This window comes from Callorhinus ursinus, unplaced genomic scaffold, assembly GCF_003265705.2.
Source record: "Callorhinus ursinus isolate GAN/ISIS: 27379988/994484 unplaced genomic scaffold, GSC_fseal_2.0 scaffold23, whole genome shotgun sequence".
NCBI classification, from domain to species: domain Eukaryota; kingdom Metazoa; phylum Chordata; class Mammalia; order Carnivora; family Otariidae; genus Callorhinus; species Callorhinus ursinus.
The window spans coordinates 946,874-969,838 of NW_027397085.1; the positions used below are offsets into that span (position 1 = coordinate 946,874).

The window sequence follows — 22,965 nt, forward strand, 5'->3', positions numbered from 1 at the left end:
CATAATGTATATGATAAAAGCTCCTCTCAAGCTTGGCATATGTGGTTGTTTGAGGTGGTTTTCTGAAAGCTGTTAATAAACCAAGTAAACCTCAGAAGCACATTTTAGTACTAAGAGCCTAGTTTTAGTAGAGTGTGCATTCACTTGTAGAGAACAGCTTAGGTATTAATAGGAGGGTGTAAGTGTGTAGTTCCACAGATATTCACATTTATATGTTATAAAATTATTTACTTTTCATGTAAATTTAGCAAAACATGAGGTCATCCATCTCCATAATATAAAGTCTTTGGTTTTGAGTATTATTTCATATCCTCAAAAAGAAGTGGAGAGAAATATAGAGATCCTACTTTATTCCATCCTTATTTGTAACTATTTTCTACTTCGAAATATGTTTTGCACATTTTGCCAAGATGTCGAAGGCCTTTGGAGCAGCAACTGAAATCGGCTTAATTCCATACTTACCAGACTATCCAAGGATATGAAACCAACTTTGACATTTTCATTTCTGATTAGCGTAATCTGATTATCACTGATTTTTATTAATTCATATTCTAAGCTATTGAAAAGTAGTCCGTTTTTGTGATCTCTGCATAGCATTCTCAACACCTTTGTATATGACCACACATAGGCAATTGCAGATTATTTATAAGGTAATAGAGCAGAGGAATAGTACATGTGAAAAAAGACTGTATAGTTGGAAAAATCTTAAGGCAGGAATCTTAATTCAAGTCCTAGCTCTGTTTCTCTTGTATGGAAGACAGAAAGTCCCCATGTGTTACAGCATTTGGATTTAATAGTCTGGGTTATTTAATTCAGTTGCTTAAGCTTGGCATAAATGAAGCGTAAGTCAGTGATCTTGAATCATGTGTGATGGCTTCACACAGAGAAAACTTTGAAAGTCACAGAGGATACTAGATCAAGGGGAGCTAAGTTTATGGAATGGATATGCTCAAGTCTGTGACTGTTACTAGAAAAACAACACAAAGCAAATATCCTGCTGACGGAGATTTCAGTTGTATCATCTTACAGCTCAAGTGACTCTTGCTGAAAAAATCTGGAGCTGAAATACAGCCAGTCTTTATCACCGTGGCCAGTAACATTGGTTCTCAGAGTTAAAATAAACTTCTGCTTCCATGCAGGCTAATCAAGCAGGCTTTAGAGGGAAAACCAAAAAAGCCTCTGTTGAGAGTAGCCAGTTAATAGCTTAAGCTGCTCTTAATTCTGAACTCCATTCTTACATACTTACATACCTATCACCATCTAACCCTCCTTAAAGTTCATTTGCATAATACTTTTGATCAGGCCCTTTTACGAATTATTTACATAGCTCATGTATGCATTAACTAAATAAAGTTGGGTAATGATGATCTGCTTCAACTGACACAATAATGGTTGCAAGTAAAATTTGACTCATGCTATGACTGAAACATTTAAGTAATTTGAAGTTCTATCTTTTAATCCTGGCCTTCTCTTTTAAAAAAAATCTAAACTGAAATCCAGAAGTTCTCTGATTTTGAGTATCAGATATTGAGTGGTCAATTAAATTATTGATCACATCTGGTTTTTTAAAGAGTGAAGTGTTTTTATGACAGGAAATTGGAAAAGAGAGATTTCCTTGTAAGATTATTCATATTTCTACCCAGTTTTAGCTTTGGCAAAAATCTCTGTGAATAGCATCTTTTTCATTTTGCCGATACTGAAAGTGATTTCTATTGTTTTATTTCTAATATTTTTTCCCCAACAGTACTAAATATTGTGCTAAACAATTTTTTGGATGGATTTTCCATAAACGACCTGCTTTGCAAGGAAACGGACATCTTAGAAATCAAATTATGGATAAACAGATAAAAATATTCATTTCTGTCTTGAATAAAGTATGATTATAATGCTGTTACCCTGTAAATAAAAGGACAGGGTTAAAAATAATTGTACCCGTTGCAAAAGGTAGATGTATATTCATAAGAGATGAGAGAAACATAATTCTTTACTTAGTATGTAAGGCTGTTTCCCTGAAGACATCTCCCCACTAGAATAGTCTAACACCGTGCTCTGAATAAATTTCCAAAGGAAGTTTTTAGTGACTGATCAGTTTTTATAAAAGGGAAACCAATGCAAATAATTAACTTGTATGAAAATAGTAGGTGCAAAATTCACAGTGTTAGCTTGAGTACATTCTTTTCTTACTTATAAACTAGCAGTAGGCCCACCAAATAGCTTTTTTCTCCCTTATATCCAGCACCCAACCCTCAATTCACACATGTAGAGAAAGTACTATTTACATTAAAGCATTTAAAATGCCTGTAAAGTACTTCAAGCCTTTCACAAATCTTTTTGAGCAAGGAGTTGGTGTCCACATTTCCGGCCTTAAAGAGAATAGGCATCTTTAAATCTTTAAAGGGATCTCTTCAGAGGTTTTAGAATATCATGGGTAGGGATTTGTAGCAGGAGTAAAAAGTGGCCATAATATTGGGACCCCTTGTGGTCCCTTCACCTTGTGTCTTCATCCCTTGGTCACAGCTCCCTTAAGGCACATGGCAGGAACTGCAGAAGTCACTGCGTCAGGCGGGTAATGCACAGATGTTACAGGAACGAGCCCTCTCCAGTGAGTGCTGCTGTAGCACGTGGATATGCTTCTGTTATGCTAGGAGCACGGTTATGGGAGCCAGGGGATTTCTAAGGGCCTCTTTTTAGTGGGTTTACAAGTCCCTCCATTTTAGTGAATAAAAATGGAGTAGAGCTAGACTTTTTGGGCCCTCCAAAATTAAATGGGAATTTTGCACTGAAGTGCAGGATGTTTTACGAGGTAAACCTAATGTAGTTCAGATTCAGATTTCATCTTCCCTCCTCGCATAATCAGAAATCAGCCTTACCACTTCATGAGAATCATTTCTGTGTGTTTCCTCACTCCTCCATTACCTTGATAAATTTATTCTGAGTGCTACATCAAAGGTGTAAACTTACTATAAGTAATACATCTGTGGTACCCAAGGATGATGACAAAAATCACTGAATATGTGCCAGATGTGGTTTTGATTTATTATACCTATTTATTTACATCACTAGTCAAAAACATCTCCCTTAAAATATTTCATATTAGATCTTTTAGCTTTTTCATAGTTCACTGAAGAATCTTTCAAGATTCCTTATTCCATGTACATATACAGAAATATTAGAGTGACTCTTATGTGCTTTCTTTAAGGGTACTTATATAGAGGCTGTTTATTCCTCAGAATCACCCGATGAGGATAGTTAGTATTAATCATAGTCTTACAGATGAGGAAACTGAGGCTTAAAGAGTCTGGATAGTGTGCCCAAGGTCCCATACTAGTGAGTAGCTTGAGCTACCGTTTCAACCAAGTCAACAAACTCCTCGGCTTGTGCTTTTTTTTTTTTTAAATTGAGATATAATTGATGTGTAACATTGTATTAGTTGTAGATGTACCTGAGCCTGTATTTTTAGCCACTCTTTCACAGTTGGTTCTTATTTAATGTGTACATTTAATGAAATTCTTTATTTCTATTCAAAGCAGTTTCTATTTAAAGAGTGATAAAGGCATGGTTATACATTTTAAAGTAATTTATTTCAGATTAATTTTATAACTTCCTCAGAAAAGTCACTGTTGTTTGTTTTTCCATAGCTAAGTAAAATTCTATATTTTATCTGATTTCAGATGCCTTTGATGATAAGACATTATTTTATATACTACCAGAAAAAAACCATTGTCAATTTAACTGACTATAACAGCTCTTTCAGACTTACTTAGACACAGATATCAATCTATCTAGAACACTGTTATACTTAGATGGTGTATCTAGAATAAGTGGCTTAAGGTGCTCCTATGCTTTCATCATATTCAGAAGTCCAACTCTTCTGATTCACTTTTTGACTGTATGTCCACATTTTTCAACCCAGTGTTCTCCTTTTGGGCTATTATAACATTGGAGATAAAGTATTTCTTTAAAAACTCTGTCACTCTTGTCTCTGAAATTTTCTTCTAAGCCACTGTTTATTAAAAACTTTAGTACAGGGGCACCTGGGTGGCCCAGTCCGTTGGGTGTCTGCCTTCGGCTCGGGTCGTGATCCCAGAGTTCTGGGATCGAGCCCTGCATTGGGCTCCCTGCTCAGCTGAGAGCCTGCTTCTCCCTCTCCCTCTGCTGCTACCCCTGCTTGTGCTCTCTCTCTGTCTCTCTCCCTGTCAAATAAATAAATAAAATCTTTAAAAAAAATTTTTTAATACATAAATTCCATTTCAGTTCTAAATACCATGTTTTTCAGAGTGTGATTTCTAGTCCCCTATAGGGACTGTTTTTAAAACTTAACCTTAGCAAACATATCTTCATCTGTTCACCAGTAGCCATTAGTTTGTGTATTGCGTGTTAGCCAGCCATGCCAGGTTATGTGCAAAGATGATGGGTTGTAAGTCAGGAAGGAATCTGAGCTGGAAAGTAAGAAGGTTATCAAGGCATACATTGACAGCAAGGTTCAGAAGAGGCAGTATTTAGAAACAGGTGCCAATAGAACCGTAAGGATCAGAACAATGGGAACATCTGATAAGAGGACCCCAAGGGTAAGAAAACTGGTGAGTTGCCAAAATTATAGTAAGCTTTGAGGGAAACCTTGTTAAGCATTTAGGCACATTGAGGTTTTCATAGAATGATCCTTTGGTATACTAGATTATTTGCCTAGCAGAACCTTAAATTCCTACTCGTTGAAGTCTTTTTCACAACAAATAATGTTTGTAAACTTTGCCCAGTTACCCTATTTTCTTTTAAGAGATGTTTCCTTCCTTTAACATGATAACTTATATTAAGGAACACAAACTTAGACCCTGAACTGTTGAAGAAAGCATTAGTTTCTAAGTGGAATTAGCCTTGGGGCCAATAGGCCGACAGGGGAGCACCTAGTCCAGAGAGTGGTGTGTGTGTAGGTTGAAGTCCCCATTGGTGGCTTCTGTGCTCACAAGTGTGTAGGAAAGGTAAGGAGACAAACCACCAGGCTGTCCTTCAACAGGGCGGTGTTGGGACTGCTTGAGTTGCTCTCCTACTTTCATAGTAAGGGAGTGACCTCACTACCAACACTAAGAATCATGTCCAGAAGTAAGCCTATTGCCACCTATTTTTAAATCCCCTTTTAAAAGCTTATCTGGATATTTTTTACAGTTTACATAATTAGCATGCATGGCGCTACCATTCGAGAGACTGATGGTGGATCTGGGCCCTGGAGGCATGGGGGGGGGCAGCTTTTTAAAATTCTGTGACTGACCATTCACATAGAGGATTCACTTCATAGCTTAATTAAGTAAGTGCATTGCTCATGCATTAGACTTACTTTGTTCAGATTGTCTATTGTTAGATGGTACTTTTTCTTCTAGACTTTACATAACTAATTTAATGAGGTTTATTTACTACTTTTTTTGTAGAACTTTGACCTTAGTTAAAGGAAACCTGTAAAATTCCAGTTTAAAGAACCTTTCAAATGATGTCTTGGGAGTGTTTGGAACTCCCTCATCTGACTTGTAGATCTGAAGCCAACAGGAAACCGGCTGGTCCTTTCTGAAGGGAAACTTTACCAGTCACAAGAATAAAGAATTATTTTGCTCTTATTCCAGCAAACAGACATGAGATCATAGTGGTATTTCAATATCTCTTCTGACTCACTGGTGTCTCCTGCTAAACAATTTAGTGGTTTCTTTGTGAACAGTTTATGTAATATGAAACTATCAAAACTGTACCTGTAAAAAAGGACCAAATTAGCAGCCAAAGTTAGAACTCTAACATTTTTTTTAACAAGTATTCCTGAACTGTAAGATGCTAAATTAAAATGTTGGTATCAACATTAATCCCATGGCATTCATTATTGCTAAAAATCAATCAAGGGGCGCCTGGGTGGCTCAGTTGGTTAAGCATCTGTGTTCGGCTCGGGTCATGATCCTGGGGTCCTGGGATCAAGCCCCGCATCGGGATCCCTGCTCGGCGGGAAGCCTGCTTCTCCCTCTGCCTCTGCCTGCAGCTCTCTCCTTGTGCTCTCTCTCTGACAAATAAATAAAACATTTAAAAAAAAAATCAGTCTAATGGGGGAGGAATGGGCTATCTTAAAATTGTAAGAAAGGAACACTTTTTTTTTTAATTGCAAAAGTATGTCAACTATTTAAAATTATATATGAGGGCTGACCACATCTGAGATAATGAGATAGCTCACATTGTAAAACTTCCTTCAGGATACTCTTTGGTGTTCATTGTTAGTTGAAATTGTGTAGGGTGGTCTAATATACTAGATGCTGAGGGGAATATACCAAGAAAGCTATAAAAAAACAGGGCAGATTGACAAAAATCAAAAACATGTTATTTCCTAAATCATATTTCACACTGTGTGCTAGGTTATTAAAGGAGCAGCATAAAGTAGAGGAAGCAAGAATGTTCTAAAATATTCACATTTACCAACAAAGTTAAAATTTTGGTTGATACTACAAAATAGCCTTAAAAACATATTTATTTACTTTGGAACCAAGTATAAGAAAATGCAGAAAGACAAAAACAACATTGAACTGTTCTCTCCTGTAATACTTACTTCAAGATTAGATTATTAAGTCCAGTTTGTTATGGTTTGTTGTCTTCTTGTGCAATATGCATAAATGTATTTGGTATGACCGTTTTCTTCAGCATTTACCTTTTTGTTTAAATGCAATCAGCAGGACTTTGGGGCTCTGCAGAGTAAAGAAGAAGAAGGTTAATGGAAGTCCATGGACAGCTTATCTGTGGCCAGATCTTATTACTTGATATACGAGAGGCTCAAGACATGTTTAGGGAAAGAAGTAGACAAGTTTATAGTATACTGAAACACAGTACCTTCACCTTTTTCTGTCTGTTCCAGAGGCATCATTTCAATGTCTTCCTGCCAAAACCAAATTTTTTTAAAGATTTTTATTTATTTATTTGACAGAGTGAGAGAGTACAAGCAGGGGGAGCAGCAGAGGGAGAGGGAGAAGCAGGCTCCCTGCTGAGCAGGGAGCCCGACATGGGGCTCGATCCCAGGATCCCGGGATCATGACCTGAGCCGAAGGCAGACGCTTAACTGACTGAGCCACCCAAGCGCCCCCAAAACCAATTTTTAATTATGCCTTATCTATGGCCCATTCCTTTCCTATGTGTATCCCTGCCTCTATAATCCTGCTTCTCCTATCTACTTCTTATCACCATCTACAGATGCCCACTAACCACCTTCCTTTTTATTTTTGACTCTTTTATTATGTGTTTCCTGCCCACCCAGTCTCTTCCCATGCCAACAAATACAGGCATGAATGGAGCAGCTTAGGGACCATTCTACCAGTTTAAGAAGACCTTTCCAGCTCTTAAAGTTTGTAATCCTACATTCACAGAAAGTGTATTTACAAGTATTTAGAAAGCCTTCTTTTTTCTTTTGGTAATGTGATAATTTTTAAAATTGAAGTATAATTTTTATGTATAGTAAAATTCACTCTTTCTACCGTACAGTTTTATCCATTTTACATTTGTATAGCTGTGTAGCTACCAACACAAAGTAAAGTTCTGTCACCCCCCAAAATTCTCTCATGCTCTTTGTTATAGTAGACTTCTTTCCCTACCCCAGCCACTGGACAACCAAGGATCTCTTTTCTATCCCTATAGTTTTGTCTTTTCTGTAATGTCATATAAATGGAAATCAAACAATATGTAGCCTTTTTTTCCCTTTTTAAAAAAATTGTGGGGGTGCCTGGGTGACTCAGTTAAGTGTCTGATTCTTGATTTCTGCTCAGGTCCTGATCTCAGGGTTGTGAGATCAAGCCCTGACGTTGGGCTCCTGCTGAGCGTGGAGATGACCTAAGATTCTCTCTCTCCCTCTTCCTCTACCCCTCCCACCCCTGACTCACACGTGCTCTCTCTCAGTTGGTTAAGCATCTGCCTTTGGCTCAGGTCACGATCTCAGGGTCCTGGGATCGAATTCTGCATCAGGCTCCCTGCTGAGCAAGGGAGTCTGTTTCTCCCTCTCCCTCTTCCCCTCCCCCTGCTTGCGCTCTTTGTCTCTCACCTAAAAATCTTTTTAAAAAATTTAAAAAGGGCGCCTGGGTGGCTCAGTTGGTTAAGCGACTGCCTTTAGCTCAGGTCATGATCCTGGAGTCCTGGGATCGAGTCCCACATCGAGCTCCCTGCTTAGCAGGGAGTCTGCTTCTCCCTCTGACCCTCCCCCCTGTTGTGCTCTCTCTCTCTCAAATAAATAAAATCTTTAAAAAAAATTTAAAAAGTGATAAAATATATATAGCATAAAATTTATCATAACCATTTTTACATGTACAGTTCAGTGTAACATATATTCACATTGTTGCAAGAACCAATCTATAGAATTCTTTTTATCTTGCAAAAGTAAAACTGTACCAATTAAACAGCAACTCTCCATTCCTTTCTTTCCCCCAGCACCTGGCAACCACCCCTCTACTTTCTGTTTCTGCATTTGACTACTCTAGGTAATATTTTAGTGAAATTGTATAGTATTTGTCTTTTTGTGACTGGATTAGTTCACTTAGCATAATATCCTCAAGGTTCATCCATGTTATGGCATGTGTCAGCATTTTCTTCCATTTTAAGGCTCAGTAATATCCTGTGGCATCATATATCACATTTTATTGGACATTTGGGTTGCCACTGGACACTTGGATTGCTTCTATATTTTTATTGTGAATAATGCTACTATGAGCATTGTTTTGCAGATATCTTTTAGATACATATTGAGAAGTAGAATTACTAGATCACATGTTAATTTCATTCTTAATTTTTTTGAGGAACTGCCATACTGTTTTCCATACCAGCTGCACCATTTCATATTCCCACCAACAGTGTACAAGGGTTCTGATTTCTCTGAGTCCACACCAACACCTGTTTTTTGCTTTTTTTGATAGTAACCATCCTAATGGATACGAAATGATTGGTATCTCACTGTGGTTTTGATTTGCATTTCCCTAATGACTAGTGATGTTGACCGTCTTTTCAGGTCTTTATTGGCCACTTGGATATCTTTGGAGAAACATCTGTTCAAGTCCTTTGCACATTTTCTAATCAGGTTATTTGTTTTTTGTTGTTGAGTTATAGGAGTTCTTTATATATTCTGAATATTATCTCTTTATCAAATAAATGACTTGCAAATACTTTTTACTGTTATGTGGGTTGTCTTTTCACTCTGTTGATTGTATCCTTTGGTGAACAGAAGTTTTAAATTTTGCTGTAGTCCAAACGTATTTTTTATCTTGCCTATGCTTTTTATGATCTATCCAAAAAAAATCATTGCAAGTTCCCTGTCATGGAGCTTTTCCCCCTGTGTTTGCTTTTTAAGAGTTTTAAAGTTTTAGCTTTTACATTTAGGTCTCCGATCCATTTTTAGTTAATTTTTACATAGGCCAAATTAAATAAAAGGAAGCCCAACTTCATTCTTGTGTATGTGGGTGTTCAGTTTTCCCGGCACCATTGGTTGAAAAGACCATCCTTCCCCATTGAGTGATCATGACAATCAGATATCTGAAACTGAATTGACCATATATGTGAGGGTTTATTTCTGCCCTTTCTGCTCTGTTCTATTGGTTTATATGTCTGTCTTTATGTCAGTACCACACTGTTTTGATTATTGTAACTTTGTAGTAAGTTTTGAAATCAGGAAAGGTGAGATCTCCAACTGTGTTCTTTTTTTTAAAAATTGCTTTGGCAGTTTGGGATACCATATGAATTTTAGGATGGATTTTTCTGCTTCTCAAGTAACACGGCTGGGATTTTGATGGGGATTACATTGAATCTCTAGATCACTTTGGGTAGTATTGATGCCTTCACAGTATTAAGTCTTCCATTCCATATACAGTGACTGTCTTTCTGTTTATTTGTATCTTTAATTTCTTTTAGCAACCTTCTGTAGTTCACAGTGTACTAGATTTTTACCTCCTTGGTTAAGTTCATTACTAAGTATTTTATTCTAGTAGATGCTATTGCAAGTGGAATTGTTTTATTAATTTCCTTTTCTGACTGTTCATTGTGTCTCAATTACAATGGGTTTTTTTTTAACATTTTTTATTTTAATTCAACTAATTAACATAAAATGTATTATTGGTATCAGAGGTCTGTGATTCATCAGTCTTATATAATACCCATTACATCACATCCCCTCCTTAATGTCCATCACCCAGTTACCCCATCCCTCCACCCCCCTCCCTTCCACCAACCCTCAGTTTGTTTCCTATGATTAAGAGTCTCTTATGGTTTCTCTCCCTCTCTGGTTTCTGTTTTATTTTTTCCTCTCTTCCCCTCTAATCCTCTGTTTTGTTTCTTAAATTCCACATATTGGTGAAATCATATGGTAATTATCTTTCTTTGAATGACTTATTTCGCTTAGCATGATACCTTCTAGTTCCATCCACATCATTGCAAATGGCAAGATTTCATTTATTTTGATGGCTGGATAGTATTCCATTGTGTGTGTGTGTGTGTGTGTGTGTGTGTGTGTGTGTGTGTGTGTGTATACATACACCACGTCTTCTTTATCCATTCATCTTGTCGATGGGTATCTGGGCTCTTTCCATAGTTTGGCTATTGTGAACATTGCTGCTATAAAAGTTGGGGTGCAGGTGCCCCTTTGGGTCACTACATTTGTATCTTTGGAGTAAATACCCAGTAGTGCAATTCCTGGGTCGTAGGGTAGCTCTATTTTCAACTTTCTGAGGAACCTCCCTACTGTTTTCCAGAGTGGCTGCACCAGCTTGCATTCCCACCAACGGTGTAGGAGGGTTCCCCTTTCTCCACATCCTTGCCAACACCTGTAGTTTCCTGACTTGTTAATTTTAGCCATTCTGACTGGTGTGAGATTGTATCTCATTGAGGTTTTGATTTGTATTTCCCTGATGCCGAGTGAGGTTGAACATTTTTTCATGTGTCTGTTGGCCATTTGGATGTCTTCTTTGGAGAAATGGCACCCTATGTCTTCTGCCCATTTCTTGACTGGATTCTTTGTTCTTTGGGTGTTGAGTTTGATATGTTCTTTATAGATTTTGGATACTAGCCCTTTATCTGATATGTCATTTGCAAATATCTTCTCCCATTCTGTCAGTTATCTTTCGGTTTTGTCGACTGTTTTCTTTGCTGTGCAAAAGCTTTTTATCTTGATTGAAGTCCCAATAGTTCATTTTTGCCTTCATTTCTCTTGCCTTTGAGGATGTGTCTACCAAGAAGTTCCTGCTGCCGAGGTCACAGAGGTTGCTGCCTGTGTTCTCCTCAAGGATTTTGATGGATTCCTGTCTCACATTTCGGTCTTTCATCCATTTTGAGTATGGTCCACTTTCATTCTTCTGCTTGTGGCTGTCCAATTTTCCCAACACCGTTTGTTGAAGAGACTTTTTTCCATTGGAGTCTTTCCTGCTTTGTCAAAGATGAGTTGACCATACAGTGGAGGGTCCATTTCTGGGCTCTCTATCCTGTTCCACTGATCTATATGTCTGTTTTTGTGCCAGTACCATACTGTCTTGATGATGACAGCTTTGTAATAGAGCTGGAAGTCAGGCATTGTGATGCCACCGGTTTTGGTTTTCTTTTTCAACATTCTTTTGGCAATTCAGGGTCTTTTCTGGTTCCATACAAGTTTTAGGATTATTTGTTCCAGCTCTGTGAAAAAAGTTGATGGTATTTTGATAGGGATTGCATTAAATGTGTAGATTGCTTTGGGTAGTATAGACATTTTTTTTAAATTTTTTTAAATTTTTTTTTTTTTAATTTATTTGACACAGAGAGACACAGAGAGAGAGGGAACACAAGCAGGGGGAGTGGGAGAGGGAGAAGCAGGCTTCCCGCTGAGCAGGGAGCCCGATGCAGGACTCAATCCCAGGACGCCCAGAACATGACCTGAGCCAAAGGCAGACACTGAACGACTGAGCCACCCAGACACGCTGGGTAGTATAGACATTTTAACAACATTTGTTCTTCCAGTCCATGAGCATGGAACATATTTCCATTTCTTTGTGTCTTCCTCAATTTCTTTCATTAAGTGTTCTATAGTTTTCTGAGTACAGATTTTTTGCCTCTTAGGTTTATTCCTAGGTATCTTACGGTTTTGGGTGCAATTGTAAATGGGATTGACTCCTTAATTTCTCTTTCTTCTGTCTCATTGTTTGTGTATAGCAATGTAACTGACTTCTGTGCACTGATTTTATGTCCAGCCACTTTGCTGAATTCCTGTATGAGTTCTAGCAGTTTTGGGGTGGAGTCTTTTGGGTTTTCCACATAGACTGTCATGTCATCTGCAAAGAGAGAGTTTGACTACTTTGCCTATTCAGATGCCTATTATTTCTCTTTGTTGTCTGATTGCTGAGGCTAGGACTACCAACTGGTTTTGTGTGTTGATTTTTGTGTCCTGCCGCTTTGAAGAACTCATTTGGTAGTTCTGACAGCCTTTTTATGAAATCTTTAGGGTTTTATAAATCATGTCACCTGCAAACAGATTTTTACTTCTTCCTTTTTAATTTAGACATCTTTTATTCATTTTTGTGCCTACAGGTGTTGGCTAGGACTTCCAGTACCAATTTGAAGTTGGCGTGGTGAAAATGAGCATCCTTGTCTTGTCTCTGATCTTAGAGAAAAAGGTTTCAGTCTTTCATATTTGAGTCTGATATTAGCTGTGTGCTTTACATGTATGGCCTTTATTATGTTGAGGTAGTTTCCTTCTATTCCTCATTTATTGAGTATTTTTATAATAAAAGGGTATTGAATATTGTCAAATGTTCCTACATCATTCGAGATGAATTTTTTTCTTTTATTAATGTGATGTATTACATTGATTTTTTTTTTTAAAGATTTGTATTTATTTATTTATTTAGAGAGAGAGAGAGAGAGTGAGTGCAAGTATGAGCTGGGGGAGAGGCAGAGGGAGAAGCAGATACCCTGCTGAGCAGGGAGCCCGATGCAGGGCTCCACATCCCAGGACGCTAGGATCGTGACCTGAGCCAAAGGCTGATACTTAAGCAACTGAGCCACCCACGTGCCCCTGCATTGATTTTTATATGTTGAACCTTCCTTGAATTCTAGAATCTCTTCGTTTTATGTTTAAATGGTGTCTTTCAAAGAGAAGTTTGTAATTGTTATGAAATCCTTTTATTAATTTTTTAATGGATCCTGCTTTTGGTGTTTTAGCTAAGAAACCTTTGCTTAACCCATGGTGACAAAGATTTTCTTCTTGGTTTCTTCTGGGAGTTTTATATTTTATAACAGTTTTATGTTTTCAGTTAATTTTTATATCGGAAATTAGATATGACTCAAGATTCTCTGTGTATGTGGTTATCTAGTTGATTTAGCACCATTTGTTTTATTTATCTTCTTTAAAGATTTTATTTATTTGACAGAGAGAGAGACAGTGAGAGAGAGAACACAAGCAGGGGGAGTGGGAGAGGAAGAAGCAGGCTTCCTGCCAAGCAGGGAGCCCGATGTGGGGCTCGATCCCAGGACCCTGGGATCATGACCTGAGCTGAAGGCAGACGCTTAATAAATAACTGAGCCACCCAGGCACCCTGCACAATTTGTTTTAAAGACTATTCTTTCTCCTTTGAATTATCTTTGGATTTTTTATAATAATCTTCATTTCAATCTTTTCCAGATATTTTCATTTTTTACTGAATATCCCACTTCTGCCTGGTATAATACAAGAACTTCCTTTAATATTTCCTGTAATATATTGTCTAATGATAATGAATTCCCCCAGCTTTTGTTTGCCTGAAAAACTCATTATTTCATCTTCATTTAGAAAGCTATTATCACTGTGTGTAAAATTCTGGGTTGAGAATTATTTTCTTTTGGCACTGTCATACTATTGTCTTCTGGACTGCATAGTTTGATGAGAAACTACTATAACTATAGTTTTTTCCTTTATATGTAATATCTTTTTGAGCTTTTTGTATTTATAGTTAAATGTCCTTTATTGTTTTTTTGAAAATTATCATCCATTGCATCTTCAAGTATTTCTTCTGCTGCCTTCTCTTTTCTCTTTCTGGGATGCCAATTAGACATTTGTTAAACAGTTTGATATCCGCCCCCCCCCCCGCCATGTCTTGGATACCGTGTTTCTTTTTTGTTCTCTTTGTGTTTTCATTTGGCTAAATTTTTTTTTATTTAAAGATTTTATTTATTTATTTGACAGAGACACAGCGAGAAAGGGAACACAAGCAGGGGGGAGTAGGAGAGGGAGAAGCAGGTTTCCCACTGAGCAGGGAGCCTGGTACAGGCCTCGATCCCAGGACCCTGGGACCATGACCTGAGCTGAAGGCAGACAACTTAACGACTGAGCCACCCAGGCGCCCTGGCTAAATTTTTTTTTAAGATTTTATTTATTGAGAGAGAGAGTGAGTGCAGGAGTGGAGGAAAGGGCAGAGGGAGAGGGAGAAGCAGACTCCCCACTGCGCAGGGTGCCACACTTGGGGCTCAGTCCCAGGATCCCAGGATCATGACCTGAGCTGAAGGCAGATGCTTAACCAGCTGAGTCACCCAGGCACCCCCCAGTTTGGCTAATTTGGGTTGGTCAGATGAACTGATTTCTAAATTACTCCAAAACAAGGCATTCTGTTTTGGGGATGCTAACCTTTTCCTGAACAGATCTCCAGTTCCCAGATCTGTGTTCTGTACATGAGATCTCTTGTACTTTGTATGCTTGATAGATCGATTTAGAATGGATAGCTAAATAGTAGAATCTATAGATTCTACTAATCAAGGCTAATGTGAAGTCCTCTCCCAAGTGTAAGATTCAAAATACATATATTCAAACTTATATCGAAAACTTAGTTAAAATTTAATAGTTAAAACATTTACTATTCATTATATTAATCTGAGGTTGATTTTGTACTTAACTTCATAAAGAATACATTTTACTTAAATGAACACCTTTTCTTTTTCATTTAGGTTGTCAGTGTGTTAGCTAAACCTGCATAGAATGGCAAGCGCTGGGCTGTGCTCGAAGTGGAAGGACAGGTGGTGTAACTAGAGAATACTTATGGAGAAGACCTGAATCTGTGAAAAGGAAGAATGCAGTCCTGTAGATTGATGCTGATATAGAAAATTGGGGGCAAAAATTCATAGGAAACGAAGTGAAAATCTGATTGGGAGGAGGAAACCCTCACAGGCAAGCCAGCTTGACTAGAACAGGAGATAGAACCCATGTGCCTCAATCCAGGAAGATTAGGCAGATTACCACCAAGCAATTAACTCAGTTCTCCATGGACACTGATTGAGTGTCCACAAAATTTAACTCAGTTCTTACACTAACTACCAGGTTAAGGGCTCAGTCCCACAATACTGCTTCCTCTTTAGATGCCAATCTCAAGTCCCACGTTGTTACCTGTGCTTCTGATTGACTGGCTGTAAATTAGGGGTTCCCACAACCCCCTCCCTAGTTTGATTAATTTGCTAGAGTGGCTCACAGAACTCAGGAAACTGGTTTTACTTACTAGATAATCGGTTTATTATAAAGGATATGAATGAATAGCCAGGTGAAATGATACATAGGGCAAGATTCTGAAAGCAGGAGCTTTTTTCCTGTGGAGTGTGGACCTAGCACATGGATGGTTTCTGGGTCACCAACGTGGAAGCTCTCAGAAACCCATTCTTTTGGGGTTTTATGGAGGCTTCATTACACAGACATGATAAATTCACTGGCCGTTGGTGACTGATTCAACTTCCAGCCCCTCTCCCCTCCCTGGAGGCCAGGGGGTGGGACTGAAAGTTTTAACCTTTAATCAAGGTTGGTTCTCCTGAAAAGCAGCCCCCATGATCTTTAGAGGGGTTCTAAAAATCACCTCATTAACATAAACTCAGTTGCAGTTGAAAGGGGCTTCTTTTGAATAACAAGACATCCATTTCACCTTTATGAGTCTAAAGTGATTTCCGGAACTGAGGACAAATGTCCACATGTAACTAAAGATGCCCCAGGAGTTTGGTATTTGCACATATCAAGTGTTTAAATTAGTTCAATAAGATTTTAGTTGTCAGATTGAAGGGTCTGTTTAAATAAAACTCCTCTATAGGGAAAAAAATGGTAGGTGGTTTTAAAAAAATCTGTGATTTAGTTAGAACAGGTGCATGCTTTGCTCAGAAAAACCGAATTTGGAAAATCATTCCCCAAAAGACGGAATAGAAAAGAATTTTCTTTTCAAGGATAGAAGTGGGTTGTTAAATTAATAGCTTAGCTTTTTGTTTGATTTAATCCTTTCATGTTTAGATGAAATGTTTTCACTTAGTAAACTTTAGAAAAAAATTTTTTTAAACTTTAGAAAATTTTTAAAACTTTTTATTTGAAACTAATTTTAGACTTAGAGGAAAGTTAAAAAACTATGTAGAGAAACCATCACCCAGCTTCCCTTACTGTTAACGTCTTACATAACCATGATAATTATCAAATTAATATCGATATAATACTGTTAACTCCAGTTTAGGAGACTTGTTTTCATCATTGTCCCTTTCCTAGGAACCTGTCTGTTTGCATTTAATTATTTCTTCTTATTCTCCACCATTCTATTTCTCAGTCTTATCTTCTCTTGACACTTCGGAAGAGTACCAACCAGTTATTTTGTAGAATGTCCTCAGTTTGGGTTTATGTTGTTTTCTCATGATTAGAATGAGGTTATACCTTTTTGGCAAGAATACTGCAGAAATTATCTTGTGTCTTTCCTTATGCATCATATCAGTGGGTTCATGTTGCTGATACATCTTATTATTAGTGGTGAGCTTTAGAAATCTTGCTGATAGGAACATGCTTTCTTTAATATAATAGATATTAAAATTCCTATTAAAAATATCAGTCCAGGGCACCTGGGTGGCTCATTCAGTTAAATGTCCAACTCTTGATTTCTACTCAGGTCATGATATCAGGGTCGTGAAATCAAGCCCTGTGCTGGGCGCGGAGCCTGCTTAAGATTCTCTCTCTCCCTTTGCCCCTCCCCTCTGCCTCTCTCAAAAAAAAAAAGAAAGAGGGCGCCTGGGGTGGCTCAGTCGGTTAAGCGACTGCCTTCGGCTCAGGTCATGATCCTGGAGTCCCTGGATCGAGTCCCACATCAGGATCCCTGCTCGGTGGGGAGTCTGCTTCTCCCTCTGACCCTCCCCCCTCTCATGTGCTCGCTCTCTCATATTCTCTCTCTCAAATAAATAAAATCTTAAAAAAAAAAAAAGAAAGAAAAAGAAAAAATCAGTCCATCAAAGCATTTGCTCTGTGATGCAGATAACCTACCAAAAACCAAAAATGCAGATTAAAGAAAGCTATCATCATCACTAATTAATGGGATGAGGTTTGTAGAATTTCACTAAAAGGAGGAAACTGTTCAATAATAAGTAAGAAAAGGGGCACCTGGGTGGCTCTGTCGGTTAAGCGTCTGACTCTTGATTTAGGCTCAGGTCATGATCTCAAGGTCCTGCCATCTTGAGCCCCATGCAGGGCTCCGTGCTCAGCCAAGAGTCTGCTTGAGATTCTCTCTCGCCTGTCCCCCCACCCACCATGTGTGTGCGCATTCGCTCTCAAATAAATCTTTTTTTTTTTTTAAGGAAAAAACATCTTTTTCTTTCAAATGAGGCAGTTATTTCTTCGTGAGACAGTTAACAAAGGATTTATCAAGAGAGAAATCTTCCCAATTAATAGAATTGTCTTTGTAATAGAAAAATTGTCTTGGTTGAGGCAATTAAGTTTGGATAACTTATTAAATAGAACAGTAAATGAGGAAATAGGTTATTGCTTTTAGGTTTTTTTTGTTTTATATGCGACACGGAATTCTATCAGAAATTAAGTCATTAGGACCAATTTCTAGGTGTAGCCTATCATAATACCTGAAATAAATTTATTGCGACAAATTTTTGTATTTTGGGCCTTTCAAAATTATGAATAACGTGAAATAAATCAATAACGGTTTCAGAAGAAATACTACGTTATGTGTCCCAAACCTTATTGACATTGCAGCATCCTCACATGTTTCACAAAGGAATGAAATTGTACTTCAAAGTTTGATGAACTTAAAAAATATGGTGCATTTGGTGCAGCCGCTGTGGAAAACAGTATGGAGGTTCCTCAGAAATTAAAAATAGAAATATCGTATGATCCATTAATTTCACTTCTGGGCATTTACCCAAAGAAAATGAAAATACTAATTCTAAAAGGTATCCGCACCCTTAGGTTTATTGCAGCATTATTTACAATAGCCAAGATAGGGAAGCAGCCCAAGGTCCATTAGTAGATGAATGGATAAAGAAGATGTGGTATGTGGTACACACACACACACACACACACACACAAAATGGAATATTACTCAGCCATAAAAAAGAATGAAATCTTACCATTTGCAACAACATGGATGGACCTACAGGGTATTTTGCTGTGTAAAATCAGTCAGATAGGGAAAGACAAAATACCATAGGATTTCAAGTACATGTGGAATCTAAAAAAGAAGAACAGAAATAGACTCAAAAGTACAGAGAGCGAACTGGTCTGTCTAGTTGCCAGAGAAAAGGGGAATAAGGCAAAACAGGTGATTAAGGAGATTAAGAGGTGCAAACTTCTAGTTATAAAGTAAATAACAGGGATGAAAAGTACAGATTAAGAAATACAGTGAATAATATGGTAATAACTTTGTATAGTGACACATGGTAACTGTACTTATCATGGTGAATATTTCGTGCTGTATACAGTTACCAAATCACTATGTTATACCCCTGAAACTAATATAATATTATATGTCAGCTAATACCCACCTTAAAAAATACACAGTATTGTTACGTTTTGCTCATAGATATTTTTTCAGGATATAATGTTTATTCCTCAAAAGAGAATGGGTAGAAACTCTTCTGTCGATATCTGTATCTGTCCTAATGAAGGTGAGAACTAGTCTACATTAAGCCTACTGCTCTGTACTTTTTCTGTTTCTTCACTTGCTAGATTTTCTTCAGCAGGAACTTTTCAGTGAAATATTTGTTGAAATATTTGTTTTTATTCTTTTCAGATTATCTTTGAAATATTCATGGACTATAAAACTAATAGAACCAAGAACTGCTGCACCTCCAAAGTGACAATATTCAGTGTAATTGATAGAATTTTCTTTTCTTTTAGTTCAGCAATCAGCAAACATTGGGAGGCTGAACTGGCTACCCTCAAAGGAAATAATGCCAAACTCACTGCGGCCCTGTTGGAGTCCACTGCCAATGTGAAACAATGGAAACAGCAGCTTGCTGCATATCAGGAGGAAGCAGAGCGTCTGCACAAGCGGGTAAGCTCAGAGCTCCTGCTGTCCGTGGGGACTGATGGCTAACAGATTTCCCTGACCTGCAGAAACATACATGTAGATTCAGCGCAAGGACATCTGGAGATAGTCATTGCTTGTCAGAACATATGTATAGATGGTAGTAAATGTGGGTTTAGTTAAAAATATTTTTCTATTCTGCCACTTACTAGCTATGTGACCTTTGGTAAGTTATCCCTTTCTGCTCAGTATTCTCATGTATAAAATTGAAAATTGTAGAATTCCTGTGAAAATGAATAGAGAAAATGAGTTGACATGTAGTTGTACCGAGTTGATGATAGATGCTTTTATTATTTTTATTGTTTTTTGAAGAAGGAACAACTTAAAAAATACAGGTAAGAAATTCTTTATAAAAGTTGCTTATACAGGTTTCCCCCCACTATCCAAAAGAAAAGCATTCCTGTGAAACCTTTCCTGAGCTGAAGTGGTATAAAGAGAAGAGTATCCCCTGCTTTCCAGAAGTTCACTTTGTTTTTACAAAAGACCTACATTAGTATCTGTTTTTTGCTGACAAATCTGAGGACCATTTTTAGTTTTGCCACAAAAAGCTGTTACCATACTAATACAGGTCTTTTATAAAAACTTCTTTTATATTCACTTTTATATTCACATTTATATTCACTTTTATAAAAGTGAAGTGGCATAATTCAAACTCTCAGAAAGGGAGACACCTGTATTTGTAATTTCATACAGGAAAAGAAAATCAGAAATCCCAGTATAAATAATATTAGAAGCCCAAACAATTACTTGTGAAGAATTTTTTTTGTATTCACAGCATTTGCATTTACCCAACAGGAAGTATATGCCACTAATTTCCTTTTTTTAGGAAGGATGCCAAAGAAGTGAACTTCACAGACAGTAGGAAATGGCCTTACTACCAGAGCACAGTTTGAGGAATGTAGTAGGATCAGGATGACATGGGAAGGAATATAGAGATGAAATAGAGACAGGGAGGGAGAGTAAGAAACCGGAGTAAATGTCATCCTCTTGTATGTGTAAAGGTTAACTTAGGAGGAGGAAGAAGGAAGTTGTTGTTTAATGAGTATAGAATTTCCATTTTGCAAGATGAAAAAGTTCTGGAGATCTTTTTCACAACAGTGTGAGAATACTTAACACTGCTGAATTGTACACTGAAAAATGGCTAAGATGATAAAATTTTATTCTCTGTTCTTTACTACAATAAAATAAATTAATCCATGACAGTTAACTCATGAGCCAATAAATACTCACGGAAGAACTGTCGTATCCCCTTACCGTATAATCCCTGTCCTTAAGGAAATTTTGGTTTAAATTGTGAATTGAATTTTAAAGATCTAAGAAGCGAAATCTTTCTATTTATTCACATGTTTATCATTTTTGATGCTCTCCTTTCCTTTTTGTAGATCTGAATTTCCATCAGGCATCCTTTCTGTGTAGCCTAATTTCCTTTGCAGTTGCAGCCAGAGGGATGTAGGTGGCAGCTTTTTGTCTTTACTATAGGTTGCGTTTTCCTATTTCTTCACATGTCTAGTCATTTTCAGTTGTATGTTAGACATTTGAAATTAGATGACATACAGCCCATGGATTCTCTTATCTTACTCTGAATGATGTTGATTTTTGTTTGAGTAGGCAGTTAAACTTACTTACAGATTTCCTTGAAATTGGGGAGGTGTGGACTTAGGCTTCATTAGAGTCCATTTATTTTCATTTTGCCCTTAACCCTATGGTGAATTCCCTAGTCCTGGGAAATGTTTATTTCTAAGGCATAATCCTTCTGGTGTTTCAGTGGAAAGCTTGAGGTAATAACACACGTCCTCTAATTTGGTGGGACTGAAACGCCGAACTGTTCTCTCTGTGGTGAGCCCTACCACAGCTCAGTTCTTGTAGCCTTCCAGCTCCTTCCAACCCCCTGTTGCTGGACTCCTTGGATCTTACCTGTGTAAATGTAGATCAAGGGTTAGCCAGAGATTTGAAGAAAGTCTCTATGTTTCTTTGGGGGCTTTCTTCATACAGTTCCCTCAGTTTCTAGCTGTTTCAGCTGTTTTAAGGAGTCCCCAGATCCTCAGGCTCCTCAGGGAAATAAGACCACAGGTTTCTGCTTAAGTTCTAGTCAAGCAATGCAGCCAGACTACAGAGTGCCTTCAAGCAAAAAGATGTTATATGTGTATTTTACCTAATGTGTGATTGCTTTCTGTCTTTTGCTCTATTTGGTCGCTTACCCAGGCATTCAAAATTCAAATTTGAATTTTACATTTTGGTCATGATTTGCAATTGTTATCTGTGGGAAAGTTTTTCCAGTAAAAGGTACTCCATCATTGGGCGCCTGGGTAGCTCAGTTGGTTAAGCAGCTGCCTTCGGCTCAGGTCATGGTCCTGGAGTCCCTGGGTCGAGCCCCGCCTCGGGCTCCCTGCTCGGCGGGGAGTCTGCTCCTCCCTCTGACCCTCCCCCTCTCATGAGCTCTCTCTTTCTCATTTTCTCTCTCTCTCTCATAAATAAATAAAATCTTTTTAAAAAAAAGTACTCCATCATTATCAGAACTGGAACTCCCTATAAGGAATTCATTATCTAATTGGACCCCAAAAAACCTCCTATATAGTGAACAATAAGGAACTAATTCCCAAGATTTTGAATACATTTTGTTTTGTGGACCACAGGACAGGAGAGCCTAGAGGAATTAAGTAGATAGCAATGACTTTCTGGTGAAAACACACGCTGAGCTGAGAGCTGAAGGTTTGCTAAGGTCTGAACAGCTTCAGCGGTAAGAGTAGACATTCTAGTTAAGTCAGCAGGATGGTTTATTCAGTGAGAGTGGTTTATTTTTGGGATGAAGAGACTCACCTATTTTTAGTTGGAAAAACCACCTATCACATACTGTGAGTGTCTTGGGTGATGAGGGTAGTTAAGTAGTTTAGGACTGGTGTATGCAAGACCTGTGGGTTTAGATTTGATACTGTAAAAAATGAGCCTTTGAAAGGCTTTTAATGGAGGAATTATACAATGATAGATGAATGTTGGTTTATAGGAGAGGTAAAAATAGACAAAGATTATAATTATGTCCTCTGGTGGGCCATTGCTGGTGTCTAGCCTTGGATGATAGGGTCGGCACAAGGCTATTAGTACATGAATAGAAAGGAAGAAAATGTTAAGAAACGTAGAGTAACATTTATGGAGGATAAGTAGATATTTGGAAAATGTGAAGGAGAAGGATTTGCTGTTTCCTTAACAGTCTAGAATTTACTGCATTCTAGTCAGCCAAAATGTATGAGATGCTAACGTGTGTAAAGAGCTGTGATGGGGTGCGTGTGTATGTTTTTATGTTGACTTTTGCCTATTTTGACTGTTGGGTCCAACAATGTTGTTGGATGGTTTAACTTTTAGAGACAGTGCCTTTCTTTCTTCTCTCAGAAAATACCAAGTGCTCATTAAAAGTTCTGTAGCTCGGGGCGCCTGGGTGGCTCAGTTGGTTAAGCGACTGCCTTCGGCTCGGGTCATGATCCTGGAGTCCCGGGATCGAGTCCCGCATCGGGCTCCCTGCTCAGCAGGGGGTCTGCTTCTCCCTCTGACCCTCCCCCCTCTCGTGTGCTCTCTCTCTCTCTCTCTCTCTCTCATTCTCGCTCTTTCAAATAAATAAATAAAATCTTAAAAAAAAACTATAAAAAAGTTCTGTAGCTCTTTGGGCCCTTAGTACATT

The 22,965-nt window shown here is 38.0% G+C and overlaps 1 protein-coding gene across 1 annotated transcript in view; it reads left to right on the plus strand.

Annotated features, from left to right (window-relative positions):
• The window catches only part of HOMER1 (homer scaffold protein 1), a 130,649-nt gene that overhangs the window by 88,892 nt on the left and 18,792 nt on the right, over positions 1-22,965 (plus strand). The window contains exon 6 of the mRNA XM_025892587.2: positions 19,106-19,262. Within this exon, the coding sequence (XP_025748372.1) occupies positions 19,106-19,262 (157 nt within the window). The remainder of the gene's footprint in view (positions 1-19,105; positions 19,263-22,965) is intronic.